This window comes from Lissotriton vulgaris, chromosome 3_1, assembly GCF_964263255.1.
Source record: "Lissotriton vulgaris chromosome 3_1, aLisVul1.2, whole genome shotgun sequence".
In the NCBI taxonomy this organism is placed as follows: Eukaryota; Metazoa; Chordata; class Amphibia; order Caudata; family Salamandridae; genus Lissotriton; species Lissotriton vulgaris.
In genome coordinates this window covers 1,340,187,855-1,340,205,722 of record NC_141689.1, presented here as the reverse complement: position 1 = coordinate 1,340,205,722, position 17,868 = coordinate 1,340,187,855, and the positions used below count along the sequence as shown (strand labels likewise).

General features: G+C 47.4%; 1 protein-coding gene and 1 pseudogene across 2 annotated transcripts in view; one reads left to right on the top strand and one right to left on the bottom strand.

Annotated features, from left to right (window-relative positions):
• LOC147727850 (CCR4-NOT transcription complex subunit 6-like) overlaps window positions 1-17,868 on the top strand; it is a 1,257,974-nt gene that overhangs the window by 464,013 nt on the left and 776,093 nt on the right. For both annotated transcript variants that reach the window (XR_015309348.1, XM_086961812.1), the window contains exon 6: window positions 3,858-3,926. Coding sequence is in view for 1 of the 2 variants with exons in the window: in XM_086961812.1 (XP_086817938.1) it covers window positions 3,858-3,926 (69 nt within the window). In the remaining variant the exon portion in view is untranslated. The remainder of the gene's footprint in view (window positions 1-3,857; window positions 3,927-17,868) is intronic.
• LOC147727853 (5.8S ribosomal RNA) lies at window positions 10,007-10,150 on the bottom strand (annotated as a pseudogene).

Genomic DNA, 17,868 nt, shown 5'->3' with positions numbered 1-17,868 from the left:
GAATCTACAATTGATGGAGTATCCACCAGAAAGAGTGTTACAGAAAATAAGTAACATGCTTGTTTTTTAGGGATTGTTTCTTAGTTAACACTCATAATATTTGCATTAATTAATGATTTATTTGTTACCTGTTATTGTTGTTAGCGCTTTTCTAATTGTATTTCATTGTGGGATTGCCCGATTTTTTTAATGTCAAAAAATCCCCTTGTGTAAAATATATGTTGCAAATGTGAAGAACTCTCAGTACGTATTTAGCCCCCGTGACTCATGAGAGATAATCTGTTTTTCAGCTCTGGAGGCTCACAGGCTATCTTCTTAACTCTATGGGCCATAGCATATCCCGCCTGCTAAGGGATAACAAAAAAAAAAAATCCCTTGGCTCGTATCACTTTTTGGAAATGAATTTTTGAAACAAAGATTTCTTTTTCTCTGTACGTTACCCAGATTTTACGTCATTTCCCTCAAAGAAATGCGAAAGTTACCAGATATTTTCATTTTTAGGTCTCGCCTCTCAATGCGCATGCGCATTGAGCGGAGCGAGACTATAGGGGTTTAAACAGACTTTAACTAAATGGCGATTTGATGCTGTGCCCGTGCGGTTTTAGGTCAATGCGCAAGCGCATTGACCTAAAATGCGCGTGCACAGCATCAAATCGTCAGCCATCTGTTGCCAAGCTTGGTGCCGCCCCACCCCTGCGGCATCAAAGGCTTTCAGGCCGGCCGGCCGTGTCTCCTTTTCTTTTAACTTGTTTCTTGGTTTTTTTCTGCCCCTGTTGTGCCGTCCGTCCGCCCACCGTCACTGGTAATCTCCCCATCTCCTGCCCACAACGAATGGATAACGAAAATGTATAAAACCGCCTCATGAGAAATTCGTAAGGTCCTAGACGGACTGAAAGTTTGCTGCAGACTTGGTAAAACCCAGGAGTTTTGATGAAAGAATGACATCGGAGTGAATGTATCTATTATACGGCCTCTGCTCTCTCCCCCTCTTTTCCCCTCCCAGCCCCCACCTATGTCATCCTGTCACCCCTTCCCATGCGTCTGCTGCCTCCATGCCCCTCACTTCATTTGAATCCTGGACACGGCAGACACACAGAGATGAGGTTACGTTCCAGTTACTCAGTCTGTTTCTGCTTATTCAGTTTCTTGCCTTCCGTTCCTTCATTGCGCGCACTGCCCACACTTTTCGGGATTCTTCCCGGTACCTTGCGTTCTTAATGTTCGGTGTGTGATCTAAATACAAACCCAAGGTTGGCTCAGGTGACACGCATGGGGCCATTTGGTGAATATTTTATTTCACAGAACTCCCTCAATGAGCTGCTTCCAACATCCATCATTCAACATCCACCCATGCATCGTTTCACCCAAGCATTCACCCACCCATTCACACTTTCATCAATCTACGTGTGTTGCCGGAACATAGACCATGGAGGAACTATCCCCCCCCACCCCCAGTAGCCCCTGTGCTTGGTATCTGCTTCAGCGTCAAACGTTCAAAACAATACCTTTATTACATGTATTTGCTTTTTTCATAGCTGCAGGACTTGGTTCGGATGCGGTTTTATTAACTGAATGTTTTTCTCGACTCATGTCACTCTCCCACTGTGGATAAAGTGCAGAGAGTCGGCCCGGGAACCTGCACAGCTCGTTAACGGAAGGGTTTCACTTCGGTGTGACATTCCCATAGTTCAGCAAACTTAACGTGACATCTAGAGAGGTGCAGCGTCGCCAGCTCTGCAAAGCGCCTCTTATTATAAATTGTATCTGAAATTATCCAGTTTCTATAAATCCAACCATTCTCACTTTCATCCATCTCCGTGTGCTGCCACTCCTACCGATCCACCCTCGCATGCAGGCACACCCATCCAACCATATATTCATTCAAGTATACACCTATCAACTATAAACGTATCCATTCACCCACCCATTCACACTTGCATTCATCCATGTGTGCAGCTACCCCTACCCACCAACCCACCACTGCATGCAGGCACGCCCATCCAACCATAAACTTATCCATGCATCCACCGCATTAATACTATGTGCATGTCCTCATACAACTGTCGTTTGTCACCATATGTATGAATGTGTGTGTGTGTGCATACTATTGCCTTTGACTACAATAAGCTGGTCCTATTGGCGTTTCAATGCTTGTTTTATATAACACATTTGCCTTAAAGCTCTCAGAAGAGCATAGATTCAGTTTAGAATGAGATACAGCCTCGTCATTCATATTCTTTGCCTTCACGAATTTAATAAAACCTTCATGAACAATCGAAAGACGAAGTCAGCAATATTCACTCGTTTAAAGTTCCTTAAGGGTTCACCCTGAACCAAGGAGTAGAAACAGCACAACTCACTTCGCTGTACGCTCCGTGCTGCAAAGCCCACGGCCCCCCTCCCCTCCGACAAACTTTAAGAAATCCAGGAATGCTGCTGATTTCATCTCAGCCGTTAAGAGCCCGCAGCGTCTCAGAACCAGCTTGCTTTTTTTTAGTCATGCCATAAGTATGCGCTATATCCACATCCACCACCACTTCCACCACCACCACATCCACTGCATCCACCACCACCACCACCACATCCACCACCACCACATCCACCACCACCACATCCACCACCACATCCACTATCACCTCCAAATCCACCTCCACATGCACCACCACATCCACCATCACATCCACCGCCACCGCCACATCCACCGCCACATCCACTGCCACATCCACCGCCACATCCACTGCCACATCCACTGCCACATCCACTGCCACATCCACCGCCACATCCACCAACACCACATCCACCACCACTTTCACCACATCCACCACCACCACCACCACATCCACCACCTCCACAACCACCACATCCACCACCACCACCACATCCACCCCCACATCCACCATCACCTCCACATCCACCATCACCACCACCACCACAACCACATCCACCACCACCATATCCCCCACCACCATATCCCCCAGATCCACCACCACCACATCTATATATATGTGTGTGTGTGTGTGTGTGTGTGTGGGTGTGTGGGTGGCTCTGTGTGTGTGTAGGTGCAAATGCAATGTTCTTGGATTTTCGTCACAATAAAATACACTGAACATAATCTTCACAAAAGTTATTTACAAAAATGTAAGCTATTGCCATTATAAATTACAATAACTTTTATTTAAGTATTAATTATTTACAAAATTAAAAGCCATTGTTATTTGTAATATCAATACATCTAAGTCACGTAAATACAACACACATTGCATTACAAATGCTATAGGTGTCACATTTGCGAAAGTTAAAACTATTGACATTGTAACTGACAAAGCTATTAATTTTGCTATTTTCAAAACCAACACATAAATAAAAAGTGTCATTTACAATACCAATCGCTCAAACTTTCCTAATGCGAGACCTATTGCATTTCCAATGCTTGTTTTGTCAAGGATTAGATCTGCTTCTACCGATAGAATGTTTCTGATAAAGAAGCCTATTCGGCTCATAGCTGCGGTTATGGGTAACCTCTCTGTTGGTGAGCTTCGCACGGTGTCACCATGAACCTCAGTTGACACACTTGTCAAGCATTGTGCATGGTTAAAGGTTACTTAGTGTCTCTGAAATATTGGTCTTTATAATCTTTGTTTTAGAGAAGCAAATAGCATATATGTCTGTGATGCTAATCTGTGTTTGCACATGTGTTTTCTCTACTGTGTGCAGTAACATTATGACTCCAGAGAAGCTTCCATAAATTGCGGTTTATACAGTAGTTAAGCCTAAATACATACGTTGAATGTGTAGCTTTAGTGTCTACGTTTTTAACCCATATTTTCTTCTAATGAAAAGCTATTTGTCTGTTTTAGTTCACCCCGAACAGCTTCCTCAGAGGCCATGGATTACGTTAAAAGAGCGAGACCAAATTCTGCCTTCAGGTAACTTTTTTTTCCCCCGGTCATTTGTTGCCCTAACATTCATTCTTAGGTTAGAAGTAAGTGTTTTCCTCAAAAATAAATTTTCTGAATATAGCTTTTGATCTGCCTTTTTGGACAGAATATTATAACTTGATCTTCATTCTTTTTATTGGCTTTAATTCAGATGTAACAAGATAAACAGACCACAAAATTGCAATTTTAATTGAAAGTTGTAACTGCTACATCATTAGTGCCAGAGTAGCACAAATATGATAAATAACTCCTCCCTCAAACCTCCGTATACCCAATTCCATGGCACAGATAGGACATCAGAAGTTCTTTGAATCGCCCCTTGATGTTCACATCCAAAAATGTGTAAATCCTATTCACATTCCACTAGAGCTATCCCTTCTTCGTCGAAATATGTATAATACCCCTAATCTGGATAGGCATATAGTCTGCAGCTACAAAGTTATTGATGTCTTTTATTATGTGGGCTGACAGCCATTCAGGAATCAATGTCTCCCAAACTCTTCAGCACTTTGCGTGTCACATTTGGCTAGATTGTTGGTTTCATTATGTAGCTATCGTCAGCCTGGTCCTTAGTGTCACACTCAAGTCACCACTAAACTGTAGACAAAAGTGTTACTACGGGAAGGACGTGGAACTGTCAAGTCGGCTCCCACTTTGACAGAGCTAAACGCCTCCAAGACTGGTCCGCGCTGACATGGAAGATAGCGGAGAGGAATAAGGATATGGGAAAAGGCACCCAAGAGACACTTTTTGTTTATAGTCACCAAGCTCGCCTCATCAGGTAAATGTTTTCTCTGATTTTCTGCAGTGTCTCATAAGTGACTGCTTTTCTGTACTAGACAGAACACAATAATGCTGGTACTTCATGCTCTTACATCAATATAAAATGATCACAGTTTTTCCATTTGCGTGCATTTTGCATGAATGGTAACATTCTAAGGAAATAAGACCTAATAGGAACTGATGCACTATGGTAAAAGTTAGGTCTGTGCGAAATTTAAATTAGGCCTACTTGGCTGGTGACATGTGTCCCTGAGTTTGCAAACCCACACTTGTCCAATGGCTGGATCAGCCTTAAAAATAAAATGTCACTGATAACGCTTATTGTAAAGGAAAAGCCACTGGTGATTTTTAGCCAACACATGATTTTGAAGCCGTCAAGCTAACTGGTAGATGTCTTAAAACTTGGCAAACACTTGTGGATGAGGCACCACACTGCCCCGAACAGGCGATGCGGCTCGGTTTCCTGGCAAGCACCTCAGCCTGTGGTGACCTAGTTCAAAGCCATGGTTTTGCCAGCCTCTCACTGGGGATTACTGTAACTGCTCAGCCAGAAGGTGCCCAGGACGCATTCCCCCAGTCTGACACCACCCTGCTAGGTGGCTGTGCCTTATGGCTTAGCCTTCATGGAGGTCTTATTTCTGCTCCACTCCCTGGAGGGTTATGAGAGTCTACCTCAGTCAGCAGCCGTCGTGCCAGTCCATTAGCTGGGGTGTTGATGGCTGGCTGCCCTCCATTCCCCCCCCCCCCCCCACCTTGGACCTGCCAGAGAAGCTGTTTTTTTTATCAAGTAAGCCCACACGACGTCATCTGGTTGGCCAGCCAGCAACCATATGACCTGGCGATCGGAGTGTCCAGGTCCATCTTAGGCCATACACTCTCAGGTAAGCGCTCAGAGGCTCCTTCCTACAGCCGCCTCCCTGTGAATAGGCTGGTGCCTGCTTCAGCCAGCAGGCTTCTTAGCCATTTAAAGTTTGAGTATAAGCTGAGATTATTTTTTGTCCTAAATTGTCTGAAAATTTGTTTTACCAGATAAAGCTGCGGTTTCCCAGTGCCAACTATTCTGAGAAAAACTTCAAAGGGAACCAGCTATTAGATGGTTCAATTAGTCTTTTACCCCTACACCTAGGTCGGATGACTGATTTGCACGTCCAGACCACTATGGACTTCCACTTCAGTTTCCTCTGGCTTTCACCTGCCCAGGCATAGTTCTCACCTTTCGTGTCCTATCACACACACTCATGCTCCACCGGGATGTCGTCTGCAGGAAAAGAGTGACCCTAGGTAAAGGTCTCACAAAAGGCATCTACCCTCCAGGGAGACCGACCTTCCTGCTGTGTTTGAATCTTCCAGGCAGACTGCGTGTACCACATCTGTTTACTTTGTGACAGTTGTATGCCCTCTTTAACTCTGTTGAAAGTCCTTTGCAACTTTCCCTTATAGTACTTGTTGTTTTTTGGTCTCAAACCTATATTTAACCTTAGATGATTTGTACCACCCGCTTTGGACTGCATTCCTAATAAGCTGACTCCAAGAAATACCAGATTGTGGCGCGTCGATAACCCTTACCAATTTTAAATCTTTATGCAGCATCCATGTGATAAGTTACCAATAACTGTCACATTTAAAATATCTTAAAATTACATTTAAAATGCTTGCAAATTATACAGACACGTTTGTACAACCCAGCAATCACAGTGCTTCATATAATTTGTTAAATGTGTTTTAACAGGCATCACGCCGAGGATGTAGGGGACATTATAATCATAAAACTGTTGTCGGTGAATCACATTGTTATAAAGAGCAATCAAGCACAGAACTAGTCTATAGTATACTTTATTTAACCCCTTCAATGCGGGTGACAAATCCAGCTCGTCATGGGCGTTACATGCTCTGCGCGCATGACGAGCTGGCTTTGTCACGTAACGTGGGATTTTTGAAATTCCAGCGCGCAGCCGGAAAACCCGCTAGCGCGCATGCGGTTAAAGGGCAAAGTGCATTGTGCATTTTCTTGCGTTTAGTGAAAACAATTTCAAATTGGCGGCCTTTGGTAGAAATGCAGAGCACAGATATAACATACCAGGTTGACATAATGGTCAGAAGCCAAGAGCAAGTCAACTAGGCATGTAGTGACAACATGTAATACACTTACATGCATTTTGTCGCTAATCATCCCACTTATAAGGTGGTACAAAACGCAATATCAATTGCAGGGTTAACATATTAATCTCAAGCCATGAGCGAATCAACTAAGCATGTAGTAGCAGCACATCATATAGTTGTATACATTTATCGCTGAACTTCTCTCAAGAAATGAAAAGGTATTTCTAGTATGAGAGAGGTACTTGAGAAGGAATGGCATACATTTTGGGTGCAGTCAACCACAAGGAAATTGCTGTGTGATGCCTAGGTAAAATTCGCACTGAGTCAGCTCAATGGAACTAGGTTTAAATAATGGTGCAAAAGCAGCAAAGTTCAAAAGTGCAAGGTTGACAGGTTAGTCTCCGAACCAAACCCTAGTCCGCTAGATATATAGTGACAGAAAACATGCGGCTAAGCACCTGTCTGGTGGCAGAACCTTTTGTTTGAATGAAGCAGCTTAAGATATTCAGACCTTTAAAACTGGTGCAAAGTGTAGTGGGTGAGGAACAGACCACGTTTGAGGTACTTACTTGTTCTCCAAAAACCTTATTGGGGTTTGCTATGTATACTGGGCTGAGATCCCAGGGAAAAGTATGGGGAGAGGATGTAGCCTATGGCTAGAGCGGTGGACGTCGAAGCTGGGGTACCGGGTTCGAGTCTCGGCAACGATGCTCAACATCCTGTGATTCTGGGCAAATCACGTAATCTCCCTGTGCCTAACAAAAATGAATGTGTCCTTGTGTAATTAAACTAATTCTATGTAAAGAGCTCTGATACCAGATATTTTCAGGTCTAGTTCACGCTATATAAAACTCTTCCCAAAAAAAAGGCCTTAACAACGCAGGCTAAGAAATTCATGCCATTTCCCCGCAAGTCAACCACGGCTGCCTTAACCACGCATATGCGTGGTTAAAGCAGTGCGTGGAGTCGATGCTGGAATGGGCCAGCAGGAAGAGGAAGGATCAGGAGGGGATGCGGTCAGGTAAGTGGGGCTGGGGATGGGCTTTGGGGGGAAGTTGTAGTTTTTTGGGGTGGGGATAGTTTTAGGGCTCTGGGGTGTCTGGGTTGTTCAAAACGCAGAGGGTCGGGTTTTAGGGCTCCGGGCAGGGAGGGGGGTTGGGGTAGTGTTCAGAGATGGGGTAAATTTTTAGGACTCAGGGCGGGGTGGCTGGGGTCAGGGTCGTTTTTAGGGCATGGAGTCAATTTCAGGGCTCAGGTGGCGGAAGGGATAGTTTTCAGGCCTGGAGATAGTTTTGTGCCTCATGGCGAGGGGGCGGGGTAGTTTATAGGGGAAGTGGGCAGTTTTTAGGGCTAGGGCAGAGATAAAGGGACAGGTTTCAGGGCTGGGGTCATTTTTAGGCATGAACAAAAGTGAGTGGCAGTTCCTATATGGAAATGCTTCATCATCGGGCTTTTGCTCTTCATGTGGTCAGCGCTGCAATGCCCGATGGGCCCCACGAGATGGCACTTTAGCGGAGATCCTTTTGTTTTAGCTGTGATGATACATGCGGGTGTGTGGGGATTCTAGTGATAAATATAGCGAAAAAAAGGGGTGGTCTTAAAAATACCTAAGGGGTACCCAGAGGTATATTTATTAAGGTTTCCCTTGGCAGGATTAAAATCAGATAGGTGTAGATTGTCAGGGCAATGTTACAAAGTGTGACAATCTAGTTTGTAGTGTCTGGAAGATTAGGTCGACATGTTTCACTCCTTTCCGGTCCAGGAGGGATCCATGGCTTTTCTTCAGGACCAAAGAAGTTAGATTCCCTACCCTTACTCATGGCGGAGTATGTGAATTAAAAACTGGGTTAAGTATAACGATCTCTAGTGGTGAAATAAAGGTTGATAGTACCTAAGGGTTGATCACCCTATTGTGGTCTCATCATCCAACCTAAAAAGAAAAGAAACAGGCAGTTTTAGGCCTCAGGGCTGGGTCTGGGTAGTTTACAGGTGTAGAGTACAGTTGTTGGGGCTCTGGGTTGGGGGTGATTGGGTTCAGGGTAGTTCTTATGCATTGTGGTCAATTTTTAGGGCGGGGCACGGAAAAGGGACAATATTTTAAGGCTTGGGGCAGGGATGAGATCTTTACTACACTTCCATTTACCAATCATGTCTTTAAAACAAAATTGTATGGTAAAGGCACGCATGGTAATGACACGGTCGGGATTGAGACCACGTGGTTCAGGCATGCGTGGTACCATCATACAATTGAGATCCCAACTTGGTGGGTTGGTATATAGAGCACAGTAAGTGATACTAGTTACTTCCATAGGAGATTTTGTAGCTGAATAGACTAAGGATATTAAGAGTGTGTTGCAATCGCTCTACAACTTAGGAGCCACGCTCTTCCCAGGAATTTGGCTACTGCACAGACAAACAATTAACTAGGATCTGTTCTTTTCTTAGAATTCTTAAGGCATCAGATAGTCTCCTAGTTCCCATCTGAGAGCAAACTGGTTTGATCCAGATCATTCTCATTCTAGTATAATTGGGGCAAAAAAAGACTCCCAGGACCATTACAAGCCTAACACAGGCAGAGTGAGTAATTATTAGGCAGTCTTGAACCCTTTGAGCAATGTCAGGGAGTTGGGCTTTCGTATGTCATGTTTTCCATGCCCCCCGCCAGGCGGGGATCTGGCGCTGAGCTCCTCGCAAGCCCTTACTCAGGGAATCTAGGTTTATTTCCTTTACTAAATGTTAATGGGTCACACATCTGATCTCATGTCGTAGTTGGATGCTTAAGCATGAGTGAGCCGAAACCAATCACTGTGCTGCAGAGATGGTTCCCCCTCTTTTACATGGGGGTGGTGGCAGTGCACACTTTCCCAGATCAGAGACTAAAGCCCACTGGGTACAGCGCTTAAACCAGCACCTGTGGTTGGACAGGGGTTCTTCCCGTCGCCGACTGTAGAAGTGGGCGCTCTAGGCTGTATGCACAGCTAGCCATGGGACACCACAGATAGCCACACACAGAACACAGCCAGGTGCCCAGGCTGTGAAAATAAATGGTTAGTGGGGAAGATGCTCCAGAGGCATACCTCCTTGCCATGATCGGAGAGGGGGGGTCCTACCACAGGCAACCAGAGCCTGAGCTTATGGAGCCTCCTGCGGCAGCCTCAGCCACACGTGGGTGATTGACCTTCAAATGACCCTCAGAGTGACCTAGCCCCAGGAGGACCTAGGTGCGTTTGAAGTGTTGATAATCCATGTGTCCTGCAATTTACACTAATATTCACAGCTAGGTGCATTTTTAATTGATATGTGAGCCAAGCGATTCACCTCCAAGAGTCATGGGCAACATTTGCTCACCTACAGGTGCAGGTGAAGTGGGGGAAAGGCAAGGCAACAATGCTAATTTACCACCTACGCTGCAAGATGGGCCCACTGGCTAGGTGGCAATCTACCGCGCTGCGGTTTTAAGCGCTGAAACTTTTATCTTTATTATTTGACGCATTTAGCGCGTTTTTACTTCGCTCGTATTTTGTCTGCATTTTAACTGTGTTCTGCTTGGGCTCTCCCCCCCCTCATACCTGCACTTAATTCAGGAATCTTCACCACCGTTTTCGGTGGGCCCGGGTTCTGTGGGTGGTCCGGGGACTGTGAGTGGATCGGCGACCAGCGCCATCTTGGCTTGGGAACTGGCTTTCTTCGGCGGGCGCCATCTTGGAGCGTCCACGCGCTCCTCCCTCCATTCCGGCGCCTATTTAAGGCATTCTTAGGTATTTGGCCGACCTGGCTAGGTGGCAATCTACCGCGCTGCGGTTTTAAGCGCTGAAACTTTTATCTTTATTATTTGACGCATTTAGCGCGTTTTTACTTCGCTCGTATTTTGTCTGCATTTTAACTGTGTTCTGCTTGGGCTCTCCCCCCCCCTCATACCTGCACTTAATTCAGGAATCTTCACCACCGTTTTCGGTGGGCCCGGGTTCTGTGGGTGGTCCGGGGACTGTGAGTGGATCGGCGACCAGCGCCATCTTGGCTTGGGAACTGGCTTTCTTCGGCGGGCGCCATCTTGGAGCGTCCACGCGCTCCTCCCTCCATTCCGGCGCCTATTTAAAGGTGTTCTTTCCCGCGCAGCGGGAACGCGCAGCTGGGACGCCGTCGCATGCCGGAGTCGTGCCTGAGTCCTGCCCGTCTGCGCCCGTCCGCGCCTGGACGCTCTGGGCGTTGCGGGCAGTTGGGGTCCAGGAGAGTTAGTCTTGGCTCTCGTTACCATGCTGGTGTACTCTGGCGACACTCTGCGGGGTATAGGACGCTCAATTGTGAGTTGTACCCTTCCCCCAATACACCCACTAGCGGGCCCCTTTCACTGTGCGTGTGGAAGGTGGTCTTTGGATCCCCCTACCTTGAGCTCACACGAAAATCCTGCGGTTTCCCTTGGTAGAAACCCCGCCGAGCACTCCCTTCGCATCTTCAGCCTGAACGCCAGGTCTCTGGTGCTGCATTATCAGGCCGTGTTTGACCTGATACAGGAAGAGGCCCCGGACATCGTAGCCATCACCGAGACGTGGTTGAAGGATGACGATGTGGCCATTATCAACTTGGCTTTTCCCTCTGATTTTTCGGTTTTTACCCTTAACCGACTGACCAGGGGAGGGGGTATTGCGTTGGCCTTGCGACCTGGCCTTACTGGTAGTTGGTCTGGTCTGACCATTGCGGGATGTGAAAGTGCGGTGTTTAAAATCTCGGTCACCCCACAGTTCACACTCTCGGGGATGGTGGTTTATCGCCCCCCTGGGAGTGATGTGGCGTTTAGAGCGGCCCTCCCCGACATGGTTAGTTCCTTGGCAGTAGGCTGCCCCAATTTTTCGATCTTGGGAGACCTCAACTTACACTTTGAGAACCTCACCTCCCCCTCGGTTAGCGGTATTCTCGCTGACCTGGAGGCCCTTCAACTGGTGCAATTGGTCCGACAGCCTACTCATACAGGCGGCCATACCTTAGATCCTTTTTTCACTAATTTGGCAGACGCTGCTGTCTCCGCCGTCACTCCACTTGGCTGGACGGACCACTCTTTGGTTTCCATCCGTATCCCTTTGCCGGGAATGATTGCTGTTCCCCCGGCTAAGCTGGTTATTAGGCGGCAATGGAGTAAACTACGGCTGGAGGACTTACACCGTGCCCTCGCCGAGGAGCCTTTAGATCTTCCGCTGCTGGTGGACTCAGGTTACGAGAAGTTCTGCTCCTGGATCTCCAAAGCGCTTGATGCCCTGATTCCACTTACCGCTTGTAAAGTCAGCTCCAGGGACTCCAGCCCGTGGTACGATGGCGCCCTACGTTCACTCAAGGGTAGTTGTAGGCGAGCAGAGAGGGCTTGGCGGAAGGCGTACGATACCGGGAAAAAGGCTATTTATCTCGCCTCCGTCAAAGTTTACCATCGGGCTGTTTGCCAAGCTCGGGCAGCTTACTATGCTACTGAATTCGGCAACAGCTCTAACCCCTCTAAAACCATCTTTAAAGTGATGAAGGATCTCCTGGCAAAGCGTGCCTGTACTACTACGACTGGCTCCACCACTCACTGTGAGGCTCTTGCTTGTTTCTTTTTGGAAAAGGTCCAAAACATCTATCGGACGTTCCCTTGTACAGAGCCTCCAGTTGAGACCCCGATTAACATCTATGGTGATTCCACCCTGCACGTGCTGCCCCCACTGACATCTGAGGGGTTCAACCTTCTGGCTCTGCAGGTCAAATCAGGGTCCCCCGCTGATCCACTTACTGCGACTCTCTTCAGGGAGCCGTCGTTTGTGGGACGGGCCGTGGTCCATTCCCTGATTAACATCTCTTTGGAATCAGGCACGGTACCTGCTAGCTGGAAGCGGGCAGTGGTCTCTCCCATTTTGAAGAAGCCGTCTCTGGATCCAGACAAGCCTGAAAATTATCGGCCCATCTCCTTACTCCCGTGGCCGACCAAAGTGTTGGAGGCCCATGTCAACAAAGCTCTTTCGGCTCACCTTATCCATGCTAACATCTTGGATCCCACCCAGAATGGGTTCCGTGCTGGACACAGCACGGAGACCGCCCTCCTCTCCATGGCTGAACACCTTCGCACGGTGATGGATGCGGGCCAGACAGCAGCGCTCGTCTTATTGGACTTGAGCGCTGCGTTTGATACTGTCTCGCATCCTATCCTGTTGCATCGCCTGGAGGAGATTGGGCTGGGTGGACCTGCCCTCCAGTGGTTCCGGTCTTTTCTAGACGATCGTTTCTTTAGCGTTGCTGTCCCACCGTTCCAGTCCCAATTCCATCCTTTGAAACAGGGGGTGCTGCAAGGATCCTCGCTGAGTCCCACGTTGTTTAATATCTACGTGAGACCGCTGGCTGAGGTCGTCAAGCAATGGGGCATGACTATGGTCTCATATGCTGACGACACTCAGCTAGCGGTTACGATCAGCGGGGATGCGGACCGGGATGCCCCCAGGTTTCAGAGCGGACTTAGGGCGGTGGCGAGCTGGATGAAGAACAACTGTCTCCAGCTCAACGCTAAGAAAACAGAGATCATGATCGTAGGTAAGAGATCGGAGCTTTGGGGGGACAGATGGTGGCCTACGGAGCTGGGGCCGGCCCCCCTCCCGGTCACGGAATTAAAGAACCTAGGAGTATGGATGGATCCTTCCCTCAGCTACGTTGGCCATACGAAGAAAATTGCGGCCTGTTGCTTTGGTATCATACGGTCGCTTCGCCCGGTTTTGAAGTTTTTTGACCATCGCACCAGGCAGCTGATAGTCCAGGCTACAGTGTTATCCCGCCTGGACTATGCCAGCTCTCTTCTGGTAGGGTCCAACGTGGCTGAGGTTACCCGCCTCCAACGCGTCCAGAACGCTGGGGCGAGAGCCATTGTTGGCCTTCCCCGTACCTGCTCTGCCTCCAGCACTTTGAGATCACTGCACTGGTTGCCTATCAAGGCCAGAATTCAGTTTAAAGTGCTGTGTATGGCGTTCAAGATTTTGAAGGGAGCAGGTCCCCCCATTCTTGCGGACCTTCTGTCATGGTATGTGCCTACTCGGCCCCTGAGATCCTTGGGTCAGGCACTTACTGTGGTTCCCCGTTACAGGCTGTGTCGGGTTGGTGGCCGTTCCTTCCGGGTCAGAGCAGCCGAGCTCTGGAACTCCCTTCCTGTAGAGTTGCGACTGTTAGATGATCTGCTAGTCTTTCGTAAAGCCTTGAAAACCGTTTTATTTTAATAAATTCACTTTTCTCCCTTCTGTTCTGTTTCTTGTGGTGTTGCATTTTTACCTGCCGTGCGCCTGGACGCCCCTTAGCTGGGGCAGCAGTGCGCATTACAAATTTATGTAACATAACATAACACAGCTGTCAGGCCTTCCCTCTGGAAGACCGCCTCAGCCATTTAACAAGTGTTTAAAGGTGCTCGGCCCAGGAGCGATACCTTGCTGCCGCAGCAGGCAGGCGAGTGAACGGCTCCCACAGCAGCAGAGGCAGGCATCTTCACCACTTGTTGTCCCAGACAGGACCTGCCGTGGCCTCACAAATATGGGTCACCAAATAAATGGCAACTAAGGAGGGTCACTGCACCTGCACAACGGCCATACACAATGCAAAAGGGTCGACCGGAGCCAGGGCTAAACCCCCTGCACGATAGGAGTTCCCAGCTTAGGCTGCAGCCCTGAGCCTTGCAGGTGGGCTGGGGGCCCCTCTTTCCTGGTGGGAGACACAGAGGGGAGAAGAGCCAGATTACCACACGCCATCAATGCGACTCGCCTGCTTTCCGCTGTGGGCGCACGTGTTGAAACCAAAGTAGATGTGGCCCAGGGGTGTGGAATTTATCAAATAAATTGCTTGTCCTAGGGACGAAATGCAACTCCAATCTACTTGTCCTAAAAAAATCTACTTGTCCCACCTATCGATACCATCAATGACAAGGGCGAACACCAAAACCTTTGCCCAGTATATAGCTTTATTATCTTATCTGTATTTGGGTGTGGTAAGTTTAAGTTAATGTTTTCAGACTGATTTATATGTAGTTTGGTAAGTGGATATAGATGCAGCATAGATTGAATGAATGTACCATTAAGGTGGTACATTACAAGCCTGTGTTGTGGGCATGATTGGGCCAAGAGTTATCAAACGTGTACTACAAGTTGATGTGCTCGCGTAGCTCACTCTGGCTGTGCTGCTGAAGAGAAAATACTGACACAACTGAATGGCCTGTTACCATGCTATGCACAGGATGGTGCTAAGTGTTGTCTAATATATACTCCTGATATAATAAGGAGAATCTGTTTTCGAAGACACCTTGACTACATAGGTGAATTCCCTCTCCCAGAGATGAAACATTTTTGCCCCCATCGCTAGGAGAAGGTGCTCTGAATAATGACTATAACAACACTCACAGCTGTGAGAAAAGCACATGGAGATTCTATAAGGGAACAAATAACCCCTCTCGTAGACTGTGACGAGGAGGACCCGGACCCGGGCCCTCCTGGCTTACCTTTATCTGTGTCCCCTCTTTTCGCACAGCATACAGACACCTGGAAACCTACGACAGACTGGCTGCATCCATCCCAAGAACCGGAGGAGCCGTGTTTCTTTAACTGGGCGGAGTTGGACCCGGAACCCGCCCACCAGCTGGAGGTAAAGGCACGCCCGAACAGGACACAGGTGTGTATTACACCCGGAGGGAGTGGAGAGTGGTGGCGTGAGAGAGGAGCGGAGTGGAGGAGAACGGAAGACGAAGAACCGAAGATTGCGATCGAGGAGGAGGCGTGTGAGCAGTGGAGGAGGAAGGGAGACGAAACAAGCAAGGAACATCGGCTGGAGGAGGCGTGTGAGCAGTGGAGGAGGACGGGAGACGAAGCAAGCAAGGAACATCGGCTGGAGGAGGCGTGTGAGCAGTGGAGGAGGACGGGAGACGAGTCAAGCGAGGAACAGCGGCAGGAGGAGGCGGGTGAGCAGAGGAGGAGATCGGTAGAAGAGTGGAGAGCGGACCAGCGGAGAGAGGAGGCGGTAGACGAGCAGCGGAGGACGGAGGCAGGCGGCAACGGAGACAGCGGACCACGGACCTGGGAAACCGAGGGAAGACGGACCCGAGACGACCACGACAAGCCGGGAGGCCAACGGGGAGGCGCATCGCCCAGCCACACTTCACACGAAGTGTGGCTCGAGCAGGTACGGTCAAGGTTCACGGGGTGGGCGGGACGTAAGTGGGGTAAACCACCGTAACACGAGCAACCGACCCTCTCTGCACCAGTACCTTTCCTTCACTTCACCGGCACCTTGAGAGCAACAAGCACGTGTGGTCCCTCACTTCCCTACCCCGATAAAATATCCGAAACCTAGATCTAATAGTGGTTTCTTTCTATTTTGGGTGACATCTCGAACGAGAGACAAAACGGCGGAGGCAAGACCTACAACGCCCAGAAGGCACCGGGAGAGTTGGAGATTGGGAACAGCTAAACAAACAAAGGAGGACGTTGACAACCCCTTACCTTTCTACCGAGTACCCGTACAAAAGAGGAGGCAATATAAAACAATAAAACCCTCATTGCCTAGCATCCCCTTGTCAGTGAATTTATTTGACAGCCCAACCGAAAGCCCACATAGTCACTAATACGATTGAGGGAGCTCACTTAAGGAGTAGCTAATAAATTCTATGAATATAGGATTTTTCATTAACGGTTTGAAATAGTAGAACAAATGGAGAGAAATAAATGATGTAGGTGAGGACCAGTCAAAGCACAAAAAGAAAAAAACAATTTTGGAATTTAACATTAAATTATGTTGTCTCCATTGGTCAGTGATTGTAGAGCCTGAAGATAGCTTACAGCATGTAATGCTTTTTTTTAAACTATGATCTCTGCAATATGATTTTGAAGCAAATTATTTTCCAATTCATGAGATTTTCCCCTTTTCTCACAGCAAACTATTTGGGTATATTGAAGCCAATTTGCTTTAGAGTAATATATCGGGCCAAAATGTGAACAGCCTGATTATGGGTGCATTTTATTCACCAGCCCTAAGGAACATTTGAAAGTCATGTCTACAATAAAGTCAAAGGCCATTTGTAGTCCTGCCTTAACCCATCAGTAAGGAAAGAACTAGGAAAGGCTTGGGTCCTATCACTGTCCGGCCTGGACCACTACTGTAAAGTAAACAAAACAATGGCCGGGCAGATTGAATCGATACAATAATGCGCACCCTGGTAAAAACAATTGCTAGGTTGGACAACCATTTGTATTGGATTGATTCTTGTTTTATAAAAGATTTTTTAAGAATTTTTTGGCATCAAAAAATACAACACAACATTTACAGAGATACAAAGATACATTCAATCTACTGAAAAAAAACATATCAAACGAAATACTTAAACAGGAAAATTGTAACAAACAATTAACATGGACAACTATGCTATGCCTCAGATCAATCAATCGTTGAGGCACCAATCCTGGATACGAACTGAACAAGTGGACTAACAGATTGTAATAATAGCCTACTTGTTACCACCCACACAAGATACACAATAAAATTTGTCACAGAATGCTTTGACTAGGAATGACACAGAAACTGCTCAGTAATTTACAAGTGTGTTAATTGATTCCTATCAAGCCCTAGCTATTTAGTATCTTGGAGGTAAGAACATCGACGCGTTTCGAACCCAATCAGATTTAACGGGTTCTCCTCAGGACATGGACTGGGGGGTCGTTGTCACTGTGAAATAATAATTAAAGAACGGTGTCAGTGAAGGAACTAATTCTAACAGCCTCCTCGCTCAGACTCAAACACTCTGAAAATAAAGGTACCTTATTGATGAGGGGTTCGGATCACTCCCTGTGAACAAATAGCGTGAAGATCTCAGATACAATACTACACTGTCCCAGCTGTGCTACACTTGTACACTTATATGACCATGACATACCTCAAAGGTGCGCAAAGATTGCGGAAAGGGGGGTGCCGGCACACGTCAGTTATTCATTGTGCAGATCTTTGATAACTTGAGAAAGCAAAGGGACCTTTCATTATTGCCCGTTTTTTACATCTACATTGCTAGGACACA